Source organism: Phoxinus phoxinus (assembly GCF_949152265.1).
Source record: "Phoxinus phoxinus genome assembly, chromosome: 17".
NCBI classification, from domain to species: Eukaryota; Metazoa; Chordata; class Actinopteri; order Cypriniformes; family Leuciscidae; genus Phoxinus; species Phoxinus phoxinus.
The window spans coordinates 24,521,272-24,541,549 of NC_136892.1; the positions used below are offsets into that span (position 1 = coordinate 24,521,272).

At 37.3% G+C, this 20,278-nt stretch overlaps 1 protein-coding gene across 1 annotated transcript in view; it reads left to right on the top strand.

Annotated features, from left to right (window-relative positions):
• whrna (whirlin a) overlaps positions 1-20,278 on the top strand; it is a 93,890-nt gene that overhangs the window by 45,122 nt on the left and 28,490 nt on the right. The window contains exons 4-6 of the mRNA XM_079585507.1: positions 3,764-3,889; positions 15,903-16,111; positions 20,183-20,219. Coding sequence (XP_079441633.1) covers positions 3,764-3,889; positions 15,903-16,111; positions 20,183-20,219 — 372 coding nt within the window. The remainder of the gene's footprint in view (positions 1-3,763; positions 3,890-15,902; positions 16,112-20,182; positions 20,220-20,278) is intronic.

Consider the following 20,278-nt stretch of genomic DNA (forward strand, 5'->3'; position numbering starts at 1 on the left):
TGTTTTTGATTCATGGAACCTCATATAAATTTCAAATATTGTTAAAGACAAGTAAACAGTCAAACAAATAATCAAACTACGAGCAATAGCACTAATAGAACAAAATAAATTAACAGTGCTTTTCAGGTTTTTTAGATTGTTCTAACATTAGTTTTCAGGTACAGAAACTGAATAGAGTAATCAAATGTAAAATAACTGCATAGTCTTCTCTGTATAAATTACATTTAAAGAACGAGTCTCTATACCTTGCAGTTTTATTCGTTCCATTGACCTGCTTTTAACAGCAAAAACGCGTTCTGTGCGAACCGGTCCTTACACATGCGGTTTATTTCTCAACTGTTTACGCTCACTTTTAACATAACTGGCTATGTTTACTTAGCCTGGTTCTACCAGACTCTCGTACATTTCATTTGTACAGAGAGTCTGGCCTCTCTCCATTGACAAGCGTTAACTTCTTTGAAGGCGGGTACTCTGTTGAAGTTTAAAACTATTGGATCTGCCCAGAGCCACTCTGGATCTGCCATAACCAATCGCTAACGTTTGGTCGTGACGTATGATGACTCAAACTAGCGCACAACCTCAACGTCATCGTTCTCAGCCACTTCCTCTGTTCGCTAATTGGACCGGTAAAAAATTGATCGGAGAAAACCCAAGAATATACCACAATCCCAGACGAAGTACTGAAGTAAAATGAAAATTGAGCCGAAGTACGTACTGTAGGATGGCGGAGCCAGGCTAATGTTTACTATGTCCGTTCAAGCGGCAGAACACGTAAAGAGAACTCAATTAATTATTTCGTAATTCAGTCATTTCTGGGCAAGCGCATATTCTTACACTTAAATTGGTGAAGCCACTCACCCAGACCTTCCAGACCTTCAGCCGTCAGTCTGAAGGTCTGGCTACGCGAGACTAACTGACCCCTAACTTTTGATCAGTCGTGTGTTTGTCCATGTAAACCGTTTGTTAGGTCAAAGTTTCTTGTTCATAAAGTAATGTTGTCCCTGAAGAACGAACAAACAGATTTAAAAAAAGGTGTGGGCGACAGTTACATAGTTGTTCAAATACAGAATGGATGGGAAACTTCTGATCATTTGCATGTGCAAGAGCCTTCAAAAACTCAATGCTAAAGCTACGTTGTTTACAGCTCACCAGCTTCAATAAATGGATGTCATTTTAAGTGCTCTGCTCCTGTATGGGCTGAGTGCAGAAATGAGTTCTCACTGGTGTGCAAGAAAGGAGCGAATGAAGAATTTGCCTTGTCTTTCATGAAATGCTGTTTATGCTATTATTTCTGTAAACCAAAGCTCTTTATCTTATTTGTGCCAGCTGATGACAACCCCAATGACGCTGAAGTGCCATTGGACCGCTGCCCTTTTCTATAAGTCATAATTTATCCGCTGTCACGCATGCATATCTCTGGGCTAAACTATCTGTGATAGCTCCCATAGCTAATGGGCAGTAGCACTTTAAGAAGGGGATTTATAAACTAGCCCTGATTTGGTTCACCTGGGATGTTTTTTTTGCACTTCTGATAAGCGTTTTGTGCTACTTTGATTTGATTGAGTTAAAAAAAAAAAACAGGAGCAACAAGATGTGTGTGCGTGTGTGTGTGGCTGTGTGTTCGATTTGCATTTTACAGAAGTCTTTCTGGTAAACATACACAATGTGTACTCTGCTGATAAACCCTTTACGCCGATGCATTTCCATTTAGAACAATACCGTCTATTGGGGCAAATCCAAACCGGTGGATTAGTGTTTTGGGCTAGGTGTCTTTTTATCAGACAATTATTGAATATGTATGAAACATTAAGTGGCAGCAAATACAAGAGAGTCAGTTCCACAGTTACTCGGTCTCCGTCAGACCTGAACAAAACTAAGACGTGTGCAGTTGTATGCAGGTGCCCTGTTATGAATTTTAAACTGAATTAAATATATAAATCAATGAAGGGTGAGGGGAAAAAAATGATTTTGTTTTCACATCATTATTTGCCTAAGGAACTGTGAGCACACACTGTTAGTCGGATAAATTAAGCAATCAATCACTGAACATTGTCCATTTTGGCTCAAACCTTTTTCTGTCTGCAGCCCAAATTTACCCAAGCACTATTCCTCACCCCTGTATTTTCTTATAATCTCACCTGTGTGGCAGAATTTGTTAAATGTGATTATAGGGAGAGTTTTATGAGCTGTTCATCCAGGTGTAAATCTTCCAAGGCTATTGGAGAGCGCGCGCTCTTTCTCGGGCCCTGCGGCCGTTGGAAGCGAGAGCACTAGCGTGGCGCGCGGCTTCATCAGTACTGCACAGCGCAGCAGAAATCTCCATCGGTCCGCCCTGATTTACTACCCTGCTTGCTCGGGTCTCACATCACGGTGAGGCAATTTGCAGGGTAATTCTGACAAATTCCTGGGTACTGATACAAAAGTTGCGTCGAAAGCTCTGTTGGAAGCCAAAATCTATTTAGCCTCTAGCACGCTTCTCAAGACGAATAAAACATAAATATAAGGAGCCATTCATGGGAGAGACATTTATAAATGTGTGGCATTATGAACAATGACACAGTATGGCCCAACGCCACCTTGACCTTTCAGGGATGGCTAGTGCTAACCTTTAAGCAGCGTGCTAGTGAGCGACAGATGCTTTTGGTGGGTTCTGGTGTTTGGAAGAGACGACGCGCTGCTGCATTGATCTCCCAGAGCGCTCCGGTGACCCCGTTTGATTGGCTCTGCTGGGATTCTATGATGCATTCTAATCACAGGACTATTGTTGCTTTTGTTAAGAGGTCGTGGGAGTCACATTAGTCCTTCTGCTGGTTCAGCAGATCTGCCATTCGCTATGGCGCATGGGTTGTTATAGTCGAGAATTATAGTTGTAAGGCACAGTAATGGGTGCTCTAGGTTTGAGAGGTGAATTGTAACAGCACATTGTGTTTGGGAAATATATTAATTTCCTTGTCACACCGTAATGTCAATGCCACATTTCAGAGATTTGTTTGGGTGTGTAAAGCAGCCCGTGTAATGTATTTGGTAACTTACGGCACTCTTCAAAATGTCTGATTGTTATTGCATTAGATACAATGTCAAACATGTGCATTCTTTTTAAAGAAATAGAGCACAAACTGTACCGTTTCAGGCTGAAGATGAGGCAGGCGAAGCGGATCTAAATGCAGCAGTTACTTTATTAAATACATCAAAAAAGCAAAATCTACAAATGAAGGTAAACGAAACGGTGTGCATAAGCACAGCTAACACCAGACAATAAGTGAATGAAACTGAGGGCACGATATATTTTAAACCAACAAAGGATCAAAACGAGGAACAGGTGTGTGAAATCAATTTAAACAATAAATAACCATGATAACCAATGCTAAACGTGCTAGAAACCTTGACTACAGAAAGCAAGCACAGGAAATAATTGCAAAGCTGATTTTTCAGCAGCCATTACTGTCTTCAGTGTCACATGATCCTTCAAAAATCGTTCTAATATGCTAATTTTGGTGCTCAAGAAACATTTTGTACTATTATCCATTTTTAAAACAGTTGTACTATTTATTATTTTTGTGGAATCTGTGATACATATATTTATGGATATATTCTGAAACATTAAAAATGACACTTCTGATCAATTTATTGCATCCTTGCTGAGTAAAAAACTGACTGACTCCAAACTTCTGAACAGTAGTTTATATTGTTCAAAATGCATTTTATGTGTGAAATGTATTCATTTGATTTAGCTTTCAATCAGACAATGCCTTCCTCTTCCCAGGTAAATTTGGTGCTGGATGACGGCCGTTCTCTGGGTCTCATGATCCGCGGAGGGGCTGAATACTCTCTGGGTATCTACATTACGGGTGTAGACAGAGGGTCTGCAGCGGAGTGTGGAGCGCTGAAGGTACAATTTATGCCTATTTTACCCACATCCTTTCATTTGATCTATTTTTACAGCATTTTTTACCTTGATTTGTTTTACCGTGACCACTAACTGTCTCACTGTTGAGAGTATTTCACACTCCCGTAGTCTATCTTTCTATCTGATTTCATGTATTAATTGATCCACAACTCTGACATGTTAATTGTCAAGTTGATTTTCGCTTTCCAAATATTTAAGCTTTTAAGCTTTGAGTCTTTTATCAGGGTTTACTTACATTTGTGAGCAGCAGCCAGTGGGGTCCATGAGGAAAGCAGCTTAACAGACTTCACAATGTATTTGTGAAAATGCAAAAAAGGTTTCTCAGATGGTTTGGATTAGGGGTAAGGTTAGTGGTTAGAATATATCATTAGCTCAGTGTAAAAACAATAGAAGTCAGCAGTGAAAAGTCCTAACCAAGATGTACCGTTCTTCCTTTGCCCACTATCCAACAGGCACCCCATAAACCCGACGGTTTGTTGATTGAGAAAGCATGTTTGTATATTCCGTCTAAAGTGTCCATCTGGTTTTACTCTACCTGCTTTCAGTTGAGCTATTCCGTCAAGTGTCTTTGTGCATGAAAGATGAAAAACGAATTATTAGAGTTCACTGTGAACTGCGTGTGATTTTTCTCCAGCTATTCTCCTGTTTAATAATAGGCCCAGACATCCTGCGTTTATTCCCTTTATTCATTTTTTTTGCTACAATTTGTGGTGAATATCATTATTATGTGGTGTTAGAGAAAGTTTTAAGCTCTTTTCAAGCTGGCAGTTCGCTTTGTGCCCGGCTTTTAGATTCATGATGGGATTGAGAGGAGAAGGCAGTTTAAAGGGAGGGCGATCCAGATACGCTCTGTGGAGAGAGAGAGAGAGAGAGAGAGAGAGTTGGAGAGAGTGTTGGATGTTTTATCTTCAGGCCATATGTCTGTTCAGAAGAGAGATGTGAGATGGATTTCTGGGCGGCAGCGGACACAAACATGAAAGCAGCAGCATTTATCATGGCACATATATGAAAAAAAATCATGGCATATTTATGATAAACACATACAGTACTGTTCAAATTTTTGGGGTCAATACGATTTGAAAGAAATGAATACTTTTATTTTGAAGGAGACGCATTATTTTGATCAAAAGTGACAGTAAAGAAATTTAAACTAGGCTATTTATATTTCGTTTGTACTTTCTATTCTATCAAATAATCCTGAAAAAGTGTATTACTGTTTCCACAGAAATATTAAGCAGCACAACTGTTTTCAACATTGATAAAAAATAAAAATAAAATGTTTCTTGAGCAGTAAATCAGAATATTATAATGATTTCTGCAGGATCGCGTGACACTGAAGACTGGAGTAATTCTGCTTTGCCATCACAGGAATAAATAACATTTTAAAATATAAAATATTTCAAAACATTAAAAAATCTTACCAACCCCAGACTTTTGAATGCTAATGAAATAGTTTACCCAAAAATAAACCTGTAGACTGTTATTCTTTTCTTTGAAACACAAAAGGAGAACTTTTGAAGAATCTTTACACAGCTAATTTCCATGCATCAATATGAAAAGTGAAGCACTGTGTGTGCAACATGGACTGTTTTTATAGTGGGTTTTTTAGGGTGTTATTTTTGTCCTTTTTGTGGCTTTTAAGCTGTGGTCGCTATGAACTTTCACTGTAAAATTGGCAGGTAAGCCCTTGAGTTTGAGCTACCACTTCATAGTGAGAAAATAGCTTTCATCCAAACAGCGCGGCACTCAGAGTGATTGTGTTATTATAGTGTTAGCAGCAGACGAACCCCTGACCCGACACCCCAATATAGACACACACAAACAGAAAAACACAAATGCACAGATCAATGGAACCAGGTGGATGAGCCATCTATTTCCCAACAGGTCCCATGAGATGGATGCAAGGCCAGGAGGTTTGTAGAGAGGTTGCTTTCAATGTGTGCAGCTCCATATATACCATGCCAGAAAAGAAGGATAAATTGGTATTGGCAACAAATCCCTATTTGTTCAAAGCAGGAGTAGGAGGAAGTGATCCATTTTGGAATTACTGGACTTTATAAATATTAATGCTGTGTTCTGTTCAATTGAGAGAACTAGAATTTCCGACTTGGATCAAATTTCCAGTTTTGAGACTTTCAAATCAGAAATCACAAATTGACTTTGCCAATATGTGCCGTTTGATGGCATGTTGCATAGCAGAGACAGATTTGGATGTTAAAATGCTTTCTGTTATCCAGTGTTGGGGAAGCTACATAAGATTTAACTGCAGTCAATCTTAAATTCTTTTGAATGTAGTTAGCTTCAAAACAAAACTACACTGAAGCTACATTGGTACAGTGTCTTTATAAAGATACTGTATATCAGAATAATTATCAGATGATATCATTTATTACAATAAGTGTTTATTTTTATTGCCAGTGACTTAAATCTTTTGATTCAGTTCACTAAAAAGTCCCAAATTAGTTTGCTAATTAAAGTAGAAACACCCTAATTTATAAAAACACAGGGTAACATTTTACAATAAAGTTCCATTTGTTAACATTAGGTAAAGGCACAATGTGTAAGAGTTTTGTATTAAAATGTCCACTAGCACATTGTTGTATATTTTGTTGACTTGCTTACTTACATTATCCCGAATGTTTCCAAATGAAATGTGCAATTTTAACTGTTCACTGTTCATTCATGAACATGATTTGTGAGTCCCCGTCGGATTGATTTCCATCGGCTGTGGAGGTGAAGACAACAACTCCCATCATTCCACGCTCTTTCACAGCATCATCAACTGTACACCTTTATTGTTGTTTTTAAAACGCAACCTCTAGCTGCAAAATGTACATACTGTGCCTTTAAATACATAGTTAACATGAATAAAGAGTTCCTTAAGAGTGTATTAATCTCAGATAATGTTAATTCCAACATTTACTGTATTATTAAATAATACATCTAATGTATTATTAAAATCAAATGTTTATGTCAATTAAATGATTATTTAATAGACACAAGTTAACATGAACTAACAATGAACAGCTGTCTTGTTATTAAATAACATTTACCAAGATTAATAAATACTGTAACAAATGTATTGCTCGTTATTAGTTATTGTTAATTAATGCATTAAACAATGTTAAAGGGGAATTATTTAAGTTTTTTATGTTAAAATACATTCTCTTAACCCAGTTTTTTGTTCAAGTGGCCTATGTCTTTCATGGGTTTATCTCCCCCAAAAGTGTAAACATTGAGCCTCCCAGGCACCATCAAAACATTGAGAGTGGTCTGATTGCATCGGTCTATCTCTTTCCAGCTCAACCAAATAGCGTGAGTTTGGGGCGTAGCTAGCAGTGTGTGTTCACTGTACTGTAGCCAGAGGGGGTTTAGCGGGTGTCAGACCATGGCTGATTAGGCCTACATATGAAAAAACATTCAGCTTCGGGTAGAGGAGTGCAAGCCAAAATTAGCTGCATTTAGATCTTCAAACAGGTCATGAACATGTCAAAGCGAACGGGGCATTGCGATGCAATGTGCTACAATAGACACTTCAATACAACATCATCATGCACCCTTTCAGAAAGACAAATGTTCCAGTTTATAATGTTTATACTATACACTGTAAACTGTCTCAAACAGTTGTGGCGCATCATGTCGAAAATGTTCCCGGTGCAGATATGTTGGATGGGTCTACAATAAGCAAGACGCTGGCGTTCACTCTAGACATAGGGCCCATAGTGATAGACATAGTGGTGTGGGCGTAACGTGCAATAAACCAATCAGAGTCTCATCTCCCATTCCCTTTAAATGCCAGTTGCGCTCGCGGCATGGCGGATTCGCTATTTACATGGAGGAATTTGATAGTGGAAAGACCGAACGCTTCTCCAGAGTGCAACAGATCTGCTCGTGCTCGAGGTTAAAGCGCCAGCAGACCATCTACGGGACAAGCTGGATTCCACCATATCTTTATGTACACAATCATAAACTTTTACATTGTAATCCTTTTATTTTTTAAATATTTTTCTAGTTTGTATGCTGCTGTGTGTGTAATAAGCAGTAAACATTTGTAATAAGCAGAGTGTACGCGCGGTATGGACCCTCCTATAGGCGCACATTACTAACGCACTCTTTAAATAGCAGCAAAAAAAAATATTGCGCCATTGACTAGTAGAGACCAGGTTTCAGTTGGTCAATGGCGCTGTGTCTATTTCAGTTGCCTCAAAATAGCAACGCGCCAACAATGCTCTTGAACACACTTCGTTTTCAGACCAGCGCGCTCATGGGCGCACAAATGGGCGCAAATGCATTTTCTATTTAAACAACGTGGCGCAGGACGTGAAAATGATAACTGCATCGAGCTGAAACTAGCAAAAAACACTTGTGTTAGTTTAGTCTACTCAGTTGCTTACTCATGACACATAGCAACCAAGTTAAAAAAACACTTTGATTTTCTCATAATATACATTCCACATCACCTTATTTCTCAAAGAGTAAACCATTTCTCTGTAAACCACTGCTTTCGCGAGTCTACTGTGATTGGGCTACCACTTAAAAGTATGTGTTGGAAACAAAACGCTTGTTACCATATCTGAATTTCAGCTCTGGAAGCTCCAGAGCGTTTGATACACACTGATACGAATGATGGCGTAGTTTTTTACGTTTCAATACCAGCGCGAGTCCTCATCCTTTTGAAGTGCATGGAAAGTGGATTCGCAACTCTGAAAACAGCGTCTTTTTGACATGTCGACAACACAAACTCTTTCAGACCTTTGCAGACCTTTTACATTCACAAATAGCCATATTACACTGCATGCCATGAATGGTATTATTCGAAAGAGCATAAAGGGAAAACTTAAACTAATTGGACCTTATTGTAAAGTGTTACCACACTGGGTAATGCGCAGCGATATTTCACTGAATATATGGCAATAAGAAAAAAATGATCCATTAATTGTTTTCTTGAACTGGCTCATGTCCAAATGAACTGATTCACTGAAAATGAAACACTCCCCACTGTAACATATCAGACAGAGGAATAGTTGATTATTGCTTCAGCTCACTGTGTTTACAATACAGTGTGACATTAACAACAGCAACAGCATTTCGTGACACCCATACTTGTTGGAAGATGTAGCTTGTTAAATTTTGAAAAGAGCCACTGAAAAATGTCCAACCTGCATGCATTTCTATATTCTGTGGAACTCAAAAAAAGATGTTTTGAAAAAACAAACATCTCAACGTTACTTTGTCTGTACCGTACAATGAAAGACAATGGGGTCCAATATTGTTTATTCCACACTGCCATAGAGGAATGTGCTTATCATACACTCAGGATAGTGGTGATGGATGAATTTAGTCTTATCTCTGAAAAGATTATGACCGCAGTAGCACATTCTTCCACAGGAAACATCAGCACTTGTTTGCAAACAACATCTGTTGTCTGATATCACTCCTTGAATTTATCTTTGTCTCAAACCCTGGGGTTTAAGAAGTTGAACCAGAGATGCAAAATGTTAGAGGTCTTTGAGGCAGATACAGCTCACAGAGTTTTAATTGGATGGAATAATGGGCTTGCGCACTGAGCGGTCTCTGGTCCTCAGTGTTTCGGAGCACAAAACCCCTACTGACCTCAGAAGAGCTGGAGTTAATCAGAGTGCACTCACTGAAGCCTCTATTTCTGCTTTCGTCTTCCTCCTATCTTGGATGTGCTTTTCTGTGGTGTTATTATTTTACGTGTATGTATATGTCTTACTGTCTGCTTACTTTATAGTCACTTACTTTATATATCACTTTGGGCTGCTTCTATAACTTTACTAAATGGATAATGAGCAATGCAATTAAGGCACTTCTTGGCTGCAGGATGATACGATACTTTATTATGGGAGCAGTGTTGTAGTTTGTAATGGTCATATTACTAAGACCCATAAAAAGGATAAAGGCTTTTTAGGATTCACATTTTGAAGAGACACTGCTCCAATAGCTTATATTGTCAACCGAGGCCTATGATATTTTGACACAGATACTACTGATTGTTCATTCAATAAATCTGACCCTGTTTATTTTATCTGTTTTTTCATATCTCTCAATCTCTCATAGGTTCTTATAATTTTTTATTTTTTTATTTTTTATTAAATAAAAAACAAAAAAATCTTAGAATCTATCATTCCCTTCTAGAATTGTTTTTATTATTTCTTAAACTGTCAAGTACATTTAATACAATTCTTTGAAATTGTTAAAAAATATGTTATGTTATATAAATATATATAAATATAAATATATATTTTATGTAAGTTCATTTTAAGTTAAAATATTTCTTAGAATCCATTGTTTCCTTCTGGATATTTATTTATTTTACTGTCAAGTAAATTCTTTGACAAGTTCTGAAAAGTCTGAAGCTGATCTTTAAGTTAAAATCATATAACATTGCCCTGCCAGTTTCCTTGAAAATAATCGCCGGACCTCAGAGGCTTTTTATACTGTGCTGTCTTGTACTTGCAAATTGCTTGAATATCTATGATCTGCAGTTAGATGTCCCCTCACCTTTGCCCGACGCACTTTTCACCTTAATAATATTTTATAGCCCATACTTTTTAAAGCTGTCAAGATTCTTATCAGTCATATTGAGCGGCCGGTTCCTTCTCTATTCAGCTATCCGCCCTGCGTCACATAAAGCCAATTCACTTTGGTCCTTGAGGAGTTTTAGAAGAAAGTCATTTTGCCGTGGAAACTTTCGCCCAGGGGAGTCGTACACTTTTACTGTGATATTTGGGGACTTTTTCAGTTTTCAAGTTTTCAACTCTTGAAGCACAAAGCCACATCCATAGACTGATACCCATAGGCAGTCTTTCAGAAAAAGTAGGCTGTTCGTCATAAGAAAAGTCCCTCCGGACTAAAAAAAGCTTTTTAGACTGTGAACGTGACTACTTTTGCACATTTGTAATCCACTTTGAAATGGTCACGCCTCTGTGTGATTGACAAATATGGTAGTTTTAATGAAGAAGCATCTGCACTGTGGGCAGATCTGTCTGTATTACTGCTTCTGCCACTGTGAATGAGTATTACTCAAACTTTAAGTACTCTTGGTGTTGCCGTAAGTCTAAAAAGCTCATTAAGTACAATGATGAATGAATGAACGGATGTGCTAAGCACCAGTATGTCCGTATTCAGAGCATGACAGGTCATCAGAGAATGGCAGAAAGAAAGATGGAGAGACAAGGACAGACAGTGATTAAAATGGATATAAAAGAATGACAGATTGAAAGACAAAAGAGATTAAAATAAATCTTATTCTAGTGTCCATATCTCTGAATACCTCAACTAAGACAAAAAATAGATTTAAAAAAGTTTGAATGTGAAAAAAAACTAAACTTTCAAACAGTGTTTGAAAAACTAATTTTATTGGAGGGCTCTTAAAAGCATCACATTTTTAAAAAGTAGCCTACACATTATTTTATGACAGTTCTTTTTTTTAACAGTACAGAGTATATAAAACTGTTTTTAGTTAGCCTATATTTTTACCTGTCTGCTGCATTTGATGCAATAATTCACTAGCCGACAAAAGCTAGTGAAGAACTTGGGCTTTTATTTGTATTCTGTTTAGTGTTCATTTCAATAACAAAATCTATGATGAAAAACAACCATTTTTTCCACGAGTAAGATGAGACGAGACCAACATCACTGAACGATGTCTGTGACTATATCAGCATGCAATATCGTTGATGAAAAAAGACGAGACAAAAATTGAACTTTACTAAACCCTCTCTTTGTTTTTGTTGACTTCAAAGAGGGGATAAAATATTACAGACTGTTTTTAAGCGTTTATTCTTGCGGTCGCCAGATTTAAAGATTTTAATCCCCCAATCAGAGCTTTTCTGTTAAAATGATACATTTTGACTTAATATTTGCAATCTGGCAACCATGCCCATGCACTGTCTCTACACTGCGGATGCTCCGCTGATGATCTGAAAACACAGAAAAACTCCATTTGAGATATTCAGTCTGTGTTCTTTAGCTGCTTGTGCTGTTTGTGATAAACCGTAATAAATCCAAACAAGGATCTCGACTATATTTGCATTTGCGGTTGCTGAATAAATGCACTTACACAACCTCTGTGTGACAGTACACACGTCTTACACATTCCCAGACATTTATCCCCAGTTTCAAAGACAAGGCTTTGCTTTAAACTGAAAGCAAATTGTTCTGAGTCTTACGTATCTTAAAATGTCACTGTCAGTGCCATTGTTTGTCTTAAGATGCACACCATCTAAGGCACATTTAAGAAAGCTACTTAAATGTCCTAATTGAACTAATCCTGGCTTAATCTAAGCCCTGTCTGTGAAACCAGCCCTAAAACGACAAAGGGGACAAAGTGAATATGTGTAAAGATAGATATTTATACTCTTGTATTTAGCTTACAGCAGTAACCTCTAAATTACTTTGCTAAATGAAGAATGAGTGATGCACTGTGACGTTTGACGTAGAGCAGATGTTATTCCTCTCACAGACCTGGATTTGTAACAAAGCGTGATTGCTGTGTGCATTAGCCCGCTGTTCCTGATTGCTGTACGGATATTGGAGTCATTTGGGGAAAACAAGCGGCCAAGCCGATTTCTCATCCTTCTTCTCTTTCATCATCTTCTTCATCCTCCATCACTATAGAGAAGCGGGAAGGAGAGAAATGTCAGGGATGCCGTGGTTGGGGCAGGCGTTTTTTTTTCCAAATGCCAAGCATTTTTCTCATCACTCTCAAGGGCGTTGGCACTGACAGCGCTGAAATCTCTGGAGGCCTTCGAGTCTTTGCTGTTGGTTTCTTGTCGACTGCTCAACTTCCTAGTCGACTGCATGCTTTCCCATTGGTAGTCGCAGCATCACCCGCTGCTCATTTGCATGAAGTTGTCTCTCATGTTGTTGGAAATCGATGTCTCTCGTTGAAAATGAATGACTGCAGGTTGCTTTGAGGCTACAAATCGCTGTCATTCCTTCAGGGCAAGAAGTGCAAAATGCAATGAAAGGAAAAGAGATGGAGAATTCTTTTTTAAAGAGAGAGATTATAGATTGATGCAGGGATGACATATTTTTGTGGGACAACCCAGAAGTTAGCATCACCCTGGTTCCCTCGACAAAAATCCAATAGGATTTTTACACTGGATTATTGCAGAAAATAAGGTCTTTTGACTAACAAAAGCTTATGATTCTTCAGCATTTTGTTCATCATGATAATCTGAAATCAGAAATAAACAATGGGTAGAAGTCAAAAGCTAAATGTAAGCTATAAACAAACTACACCGCAGTTAAATGACTTCAACGTTACCATCACCAGGCTACCGGCAACTCTTTAAGTCTTTGTTTAAAAGTATCTTCCCTGAAAGTTCGAAAAAAAAGAAATAAATGAATAAATAGTTATTGTTTTCGAGCCATGTATCCTTGTATTTTTAAAAAAAACAAGGTTATGACACCCCAATTCTAGATTCCTAATTCTCCAATTTCGATACCTAAAACTACTGATATAATTTTCAAAGATTATTACAGACAAGTAAACAGTCATCAATAAAAAAATAGCAATAGCACAAACAAATAAATACAACAGAGCATTTATTAGTTCATTTATTAGTTCAGTTTAAAGTTCAGTTCTAATTTTCCGTTTAGTTTAATTTTTAATTACATCTAATTTTATTTCATTTCAGATTTATTTATTTTTGCTTTGCGGGAGGAACAGACTGAATATATATATATATATATTTTTTTTTTAGTTGCGTGGACATTCTTGAGAATCTCTCTTTTTGTGTTTCACAGAAGAAAGAAAGGCATGCAGGTTTGGAACAACTTTAATTTTGGGGTAAAGTCTTTTTTCCACTCACATTCCTCAGTGGTTTGATGTGTTTCCTGTAATAGCCGTATCTGGTATCTCATGGTGTTTGAACACTCTGGAGTGATGCACTGAAAAGAAACACCGGGAGATAAACCTGAGGCTAATGATCAGATATTTCACTAGGGAAAGCAAGAGCCTGTATCTGTCGCATTGATTTCAAATACCTTTCTTGTGTTCTTTGGGAAAACAAAGCTGCACAACACCATAATTTATTAATATCATGATTACTCCAAAGCCTCTTTAATTACCCTCAAGCATCTTTGGGCAGGCAGGGGGGCAGTACTGATATTGATCTATAAAGAGACCTGAAATGAAACTGAGGGAAGAAGATAGTGATGAAAACAGAAAGAGAGTGAGATAAAGAGAAATGATGCCAGTCTGCTGTTGTGACGAGTTAATCCCACAGTAAGAGCTTCACAAATAGAAATATTTTACTCAGAGTCGGACTGGCAAAAGAAGAAACAATGAGGAAGATAAATGAGTGACAAGCAGAGGGAGCATGGGAAAAAGATAAAGAGCAGATCAACGAGTGGGAGGATGAATGGATGAGATGAGATGAGATGAGGAGATTGGCTTGGGAGACTGTAGAACGATGCAGAAGAAATGTGACACATTTGTAGCTCAGGACTGAACTAAAGCTGCAGCATGTCTCTGCTTTTTGGCAACAATTCAGGTTCTCATCCAATACTGAGAAATGAAGTGATTGATGTATTAAATATACAGTAAAAGCAGGACTACATGCCTTGCCATCTAAATTGAATCTTTTGATTTCAGTGGCATGTGTGGTGGACTGAAATAAGGAGGGAAAATCCTCTCTCTCTCTCTCTCTCTCTCTCTCTCTCTCTCTCTCTCTCTCTCTGTCTCTCTCTCTTTTTCATCCAGTGTTTTTAAATACAGCTTCTAATCCTTTTGGAATGCCATGTATTTTGTGTATTTCAATTTAACATGCAATTTGGGATATATATATATATATATATATATATATTTACAAAATATATATTTACAAAATGTGTTTTTGATAGATATATATATATATATATATATATATATATATATATATATCAAAAACACATTTTGTAAATAAATAAATATATGTATACATATATATATATATTTTTTCTTTCTTTCTTTTTTTACAAAATTCTGTTTTTAAGGATAGTATATTTTAAAATTTACACATTAAGATATTGATTTAATATGTTTAATGCCATAAAACATTTACAATATTACAGTTTTGATTCTACTTTAAGGCTGGTTGGAAATCATGAGATCATTTTTATTTCACTATTTAAATTTTCAAAACAACATATTGCCTTTAATATCTAGTTTTTTTACATTTAAATTATGTAGTGGCTTTATATTGTTGGAAAGGGGACCTTGCAAGGAAAACATCATATTTGGGGGTCCTTGAAAAAAGAGTATTGCAGTATTATTTAAATATAATTGATACACTATTATAGAATATATTAATATTTTGAAAAAAATAATAATATATTATTCTTTTTCAGTTTTAATTAAAATTTTAGTTGAAGTAGTATATTTGTTATGTGCATTTGTCATTCGTATTTTTTTTTCTAGTTTAGTTTAGTTTAGTAATTGTATTACTCCAACAGTTATTTTTTAGGTAGTTGCCAAGGAAACATTTGTATTTTCCTATAAATGTATTTTTAAGTTGAATAAGAGCATAGCTATATGGTTTTTAATAGTTTTAGTTGTATTAAATAATAACAACAATGCTTGAAAAAACCTTAGTCTTTAGGCTTTTTATGGTCTCTATTTTTGTATTTGGAAATTTAGGCTATACAGCTATTATTTTAGAGAAGGCATACCTTGTGCAATTTCTTCATTATGTATTTTTTTTTTTTACTTGTGCTTTTTGTATTCTCTTTTTAAAGTGGGCATGAATTAAAATGTGTCTATTGATGTGTTCTTTGTAGTCAGTCACCATAATTGACTTTCTGTTTATCTCACCAAAACCTTCTCTATTGTTCCATAAATTTGGCCTGATCACACCACTCCACCATATTCGATGTCCAGACTGCCCCGTCTCCGGCCTCATCACGACCCCCCTTTACCTCCCGGCCTGCTCTGCCAGCACCGGCCCACCCACCTTCTCCTGTCTCTGCCCCGTCTTTTCCACAGGTGGGAGATCAGATTCTCGAGGTGAACGGACGGAGTTTCCTCGGCATCCCACACGATGAAGCCGTACGAGTGCTGAAGTCTTCACACCATCTGATGATGACGGTGAAGGATGTCGGGCGACTGCCTCATGCCCGCACAGTAGTGGGCGAGACCAAGTGGATCGCAAGCTCGCAGATCACAGAGAGTTCTGCCAGCAGCAGTGTCACAGGGTGAGTGTGAAGGGGTGATGGGAATGTGAGGAAATAAGGAAAGAGAGAGAGAGAGAGAAGGGAGTCATGTGAATAGATGAGAAAGCTATAAGCTTATTGGTATCCAATTCAGATAATCGAAGGTCAGCAGGGGGGAAGCCAGGAAACATTTTAATTGTTTATTAATAAACTAGTGTTTTCTGAGTCAGTGTTGACTACAAAGATGAAGTTGACGTTGCTGACTCATTTCTGCAGTATAGTGAAATTCACCTTTCATTTGGATTATATAATCAGAGAGTATTTGTTTTCAAATTGGTTTGTTTAAAAGTAAACATTTCAACCTTTCTATATGGCTATTTCTCATGTCGGTGAGAACATGAGAAATAATTAATTTGTGACGCGCTTCAGTTCTTCTTGCTGTCAAAAACGGAGCAACTTTCTCCTCGTAAGTTTATTCCGTGCACTGTCAAGTGCTTCAACAGGTTTGTCTGGGCAGCAATTATCTTGTTGCAAATATTGCATCGTGCTCTGTTGACATCGATCCTGGTGAAATGTAGCCACACTATTGATCTTTTCCACATCTTTTACATCAATGGGGGTTGGGACGCTTCCACACTATACAGTATATAGCCTCATGTGTGCGCAACGTCTCTGGGCGTAACCGGCATAAACTAGCGTTTTTCCTTGATGCCTCGCCACAGCCAATCATGCTGCATGTTTATTGGCTCACTGACCTTGACGAGATTAACCCCTTGGGTATCCAAATTTGGCACTGAACGACAAGACATTTTTTGATACTAAAAAGTATCAAACTTGATTCCCAGCCCTAATGCTGACTTGCCATCTCCACAGTGTAGTACCTTTAGACAAGGATTACATAATCAGAAAGTATTTGTTTTCTATTTGAATTGGTTTGTTTGACATTTCAAGCTTTCTTTAGATATACAGTATGTCTCATGTCTGCAAGGCAAGTAGCCTATATGCTGAGTTTCAGTTCATTTATGTGACGCGTTGTTATTGTGAGTTAGCTCAAAAAAAGTATCAAACCTAGCCTCTTCTCGTCGACTAACGTTTAGTTGACTATTAGGGGGCAGCCCTAGTCAATATCAGCTCTCTCTGTTTGAACGAGAGCTGTCAGTTTATTTTTTGTACAGTCATTTTCACAATAAGTACTTATGTTAGGATCGATCCTCTTGATACAATGTGAGTATCCCAAGAATTGACACTTATTTTCACTCTTACACTTGCGTGTCTTAATCATTGAGACAAGCACATTACTGACAGGTTAAAAACAGGCAGCCAGCCTCTCATCGGACTCCCAAAGAGAAGCACGTGGAGGTGAGCGTGGCTGAGTATTGATTAGCCCTACATGTGGATCATCCTTTGGTTGGCCACGCTCTCACTTTGCGGAGCTGGTGAGCGGAACACAGCAAGCATAACCAAGTGCTGTAAAGCTAGCCAAAGACTGTGGGGGGACATTAGCATAGCTACTTCACGAAGAGAAAAAAACGGATGCTGCGTTTATTGCTTTCAATATTTTTAACATGTTAAACACAAAATATTAACATCTTATTTTTGACATATGTATGGCTTTAAACATTTTGGCTGGAACAAATTATTTTATTTTTAAATCACCCTAGTCATTTCAATAAATAAATAAGTTCATACGGCATAAAAAAATTAATCATACGGAGCCCCTAAAGGGACCTTTGCAATAATAGCAGATAGTTTCTCGAGCGCACGCGAAAGTTTCTCGTGAGTATGTGAAAGTCTGTATATTTTAATTTTTTTGCAAATGTCCCTTTAGGGGCTCTGTAGAATCATGTCAAAAGGCTGAAAAATAATGGAAAAAAATTTTGAAAAATTTGGCCTTTGCTAAATCTAGTTAGACTGCACTGCTGGTCTCTTTGTGTGTTATCTGGCTAGTGTTAACGGAGCAGTGGGGAAAAAAATATGAAAAGGAAAACAAGGAAAAGGAAATATGATAATATGAAAATATGAAAAAAAGAAAATATGAAAAGGAAAAGTCTCTAACTAGATTAACAAGGTCTTGGCATGTCATTTATAGACAGATTTGATGGTTTCCAACATCCGCCATGCAGGGAAGAAGTGTGAAGTCACCAAAAGTAGCAGTACCCTAACTGAAAAGCTTGGGGAAATCATACAGGCTTATGAGTAAGCTTTGGCCTATAATATATTTCTAGACGTGTTTCCATGTCCCTGTCTTGTAAATTAAGCAATATGCAAACTAATACTGACAAATAGTTGCTGATTTGTTCATTTGTTTTTAAATATAGCACCAATCACGTCTTGGTGGTGTGACTTAACATTCTTGTTTTATAAATTAAAAAATGTACTGTACATTTCAGCCAAAGTAATTTAATTAGGAGGTGAAGCTTCCAGGCTCAGTTCAATGTATTGTTTTAAGAGCAGATTATACAATAGCTGAGCTTTAATTATTTAGTTCTGAATATTAGCATCTTTCCACTCGCTCTTAGCTCTTACTGTAAACTGCAAGGAGTCTCTTCATGGTATAATTCCAGACACTGCTGGTCTTTTATGGCCTGTGTGTGTGTGTGTGTGTGTGTGTGTGTGTGTGTGTGTGTGTGTGTGTGTGTGTGTGTGTGTGTGTGTGTGTGTGTGTGTGTGTGTGTGTGTGTGTGTGTGTGTGTGTGTGTGTGTGTGTGTGCGCGCACTAACAGGATCATAAAGCAGCTCAGGTGTGTCTTGTGCCAGCTCTCTGGACCTTCTCTTTAATGGAGGTTAGCTGATGAAGTGAGCCGGTTGCTCTGCTCTCATGCCAGGGGAAAAATGCAAGGTGGCATTTTATAAAAAGGCTTATTATCAAGCTTCTGATGGTCTGGGGTACGAACTCAAGTTAAAGCCAAGGGCAGAACTGGCACATGGAAGTGTTTGCACCTATCATTGTTACATACCAAATTGACTTTTTGATAAATTGCTATTCTTGATTTGACTGCAAAAAGGCTACAAAGTGAATGTGAAACTAGCACAGCTATGTTGGAAATCGGTTGTCTGGCACAATGGTCAATTATATAGTTTTGTGGTCAGTATACAACCATAAATGACCTGGCAAAACAGCAAATGACCATTCAGCTTTGTTGATAGTATAATATGTGACCCTGGACCACAAAACCAGTCGCATGGGTCAATTTCTGAATAAATAAGCTTTCCATTGATGTCTGGTTTGTTAGGATGTAACAATATTTGGCAGAGAACTATTTGAAAATCTGGAATCTGAGGGTGCAAAAAAATCGAAACATTGAGAAAATCGCCTTTTTAAAGTTGTCCATTTATGTTCACGAGTGTGCTGCATTCACTCACAAAAATAAATGTTTTATATATTTACGGTAGGAAATTTACAAAATATCTTCATGGAACATGATCTTTACTTAACATCCTAATGATTTTTGGCCTAAAAGAATTTTTTTTAATTTTGACCCATACAGTGTTTTTTTTTTGGCTATTGCCACAAATATACCTGTGCGACGTGTGACCAGGGTCACATATAATACATGGGATTGGTAAAAATATGTTTAATGTTTTTTTATCTCTTTCTCATCAAGGCTGCATTTATTTAATAAAAAAATACAGTAAAAACATTAATATTGTGAAATAGCTGTTTTCTATTTTAATATACTTTCAAATTTAATTTTTTCCTGTGATGGCAAAGCTACATTTTCAGTATCATTGCTCCAGTTTTCAGTGTCACATACTGTACATGATCCTTCAGAAATCATTCTAATATGCTGATACGCTGCCCAAGAAACATTTCTTATTATTATTTTCAATGTTGAAACAGTTGCTTACATTTACTTTTATGTAAGTAAGTGCTGCTTACATTTTTTGGGAAACCATGTTTCATGAAATCATGTTTTTATTGATCCTTTGATGAATAGAGATTTTAAAAGCCTCAAATTCTCCCTTAAATCTAAAGCCAGAAACTCGATTAGTTTCATACATGGCAGGTGTGTCAGAGTCTCTGTATGATTCTGCATCTATTTGTGGATTCTTGAAGAGGCTGTAGAGCATGTATCTGGTATTGATTTCTCCATATTTACTTCTCTCTCACAGCCTCTCTCTGGACCAGGGAGCATCAGCATCAGGAAAGGTGAGTACTTTGTTTCTATATTTGAACAGGATGTTCTCAACTGTTTGGATTCAGCAGTG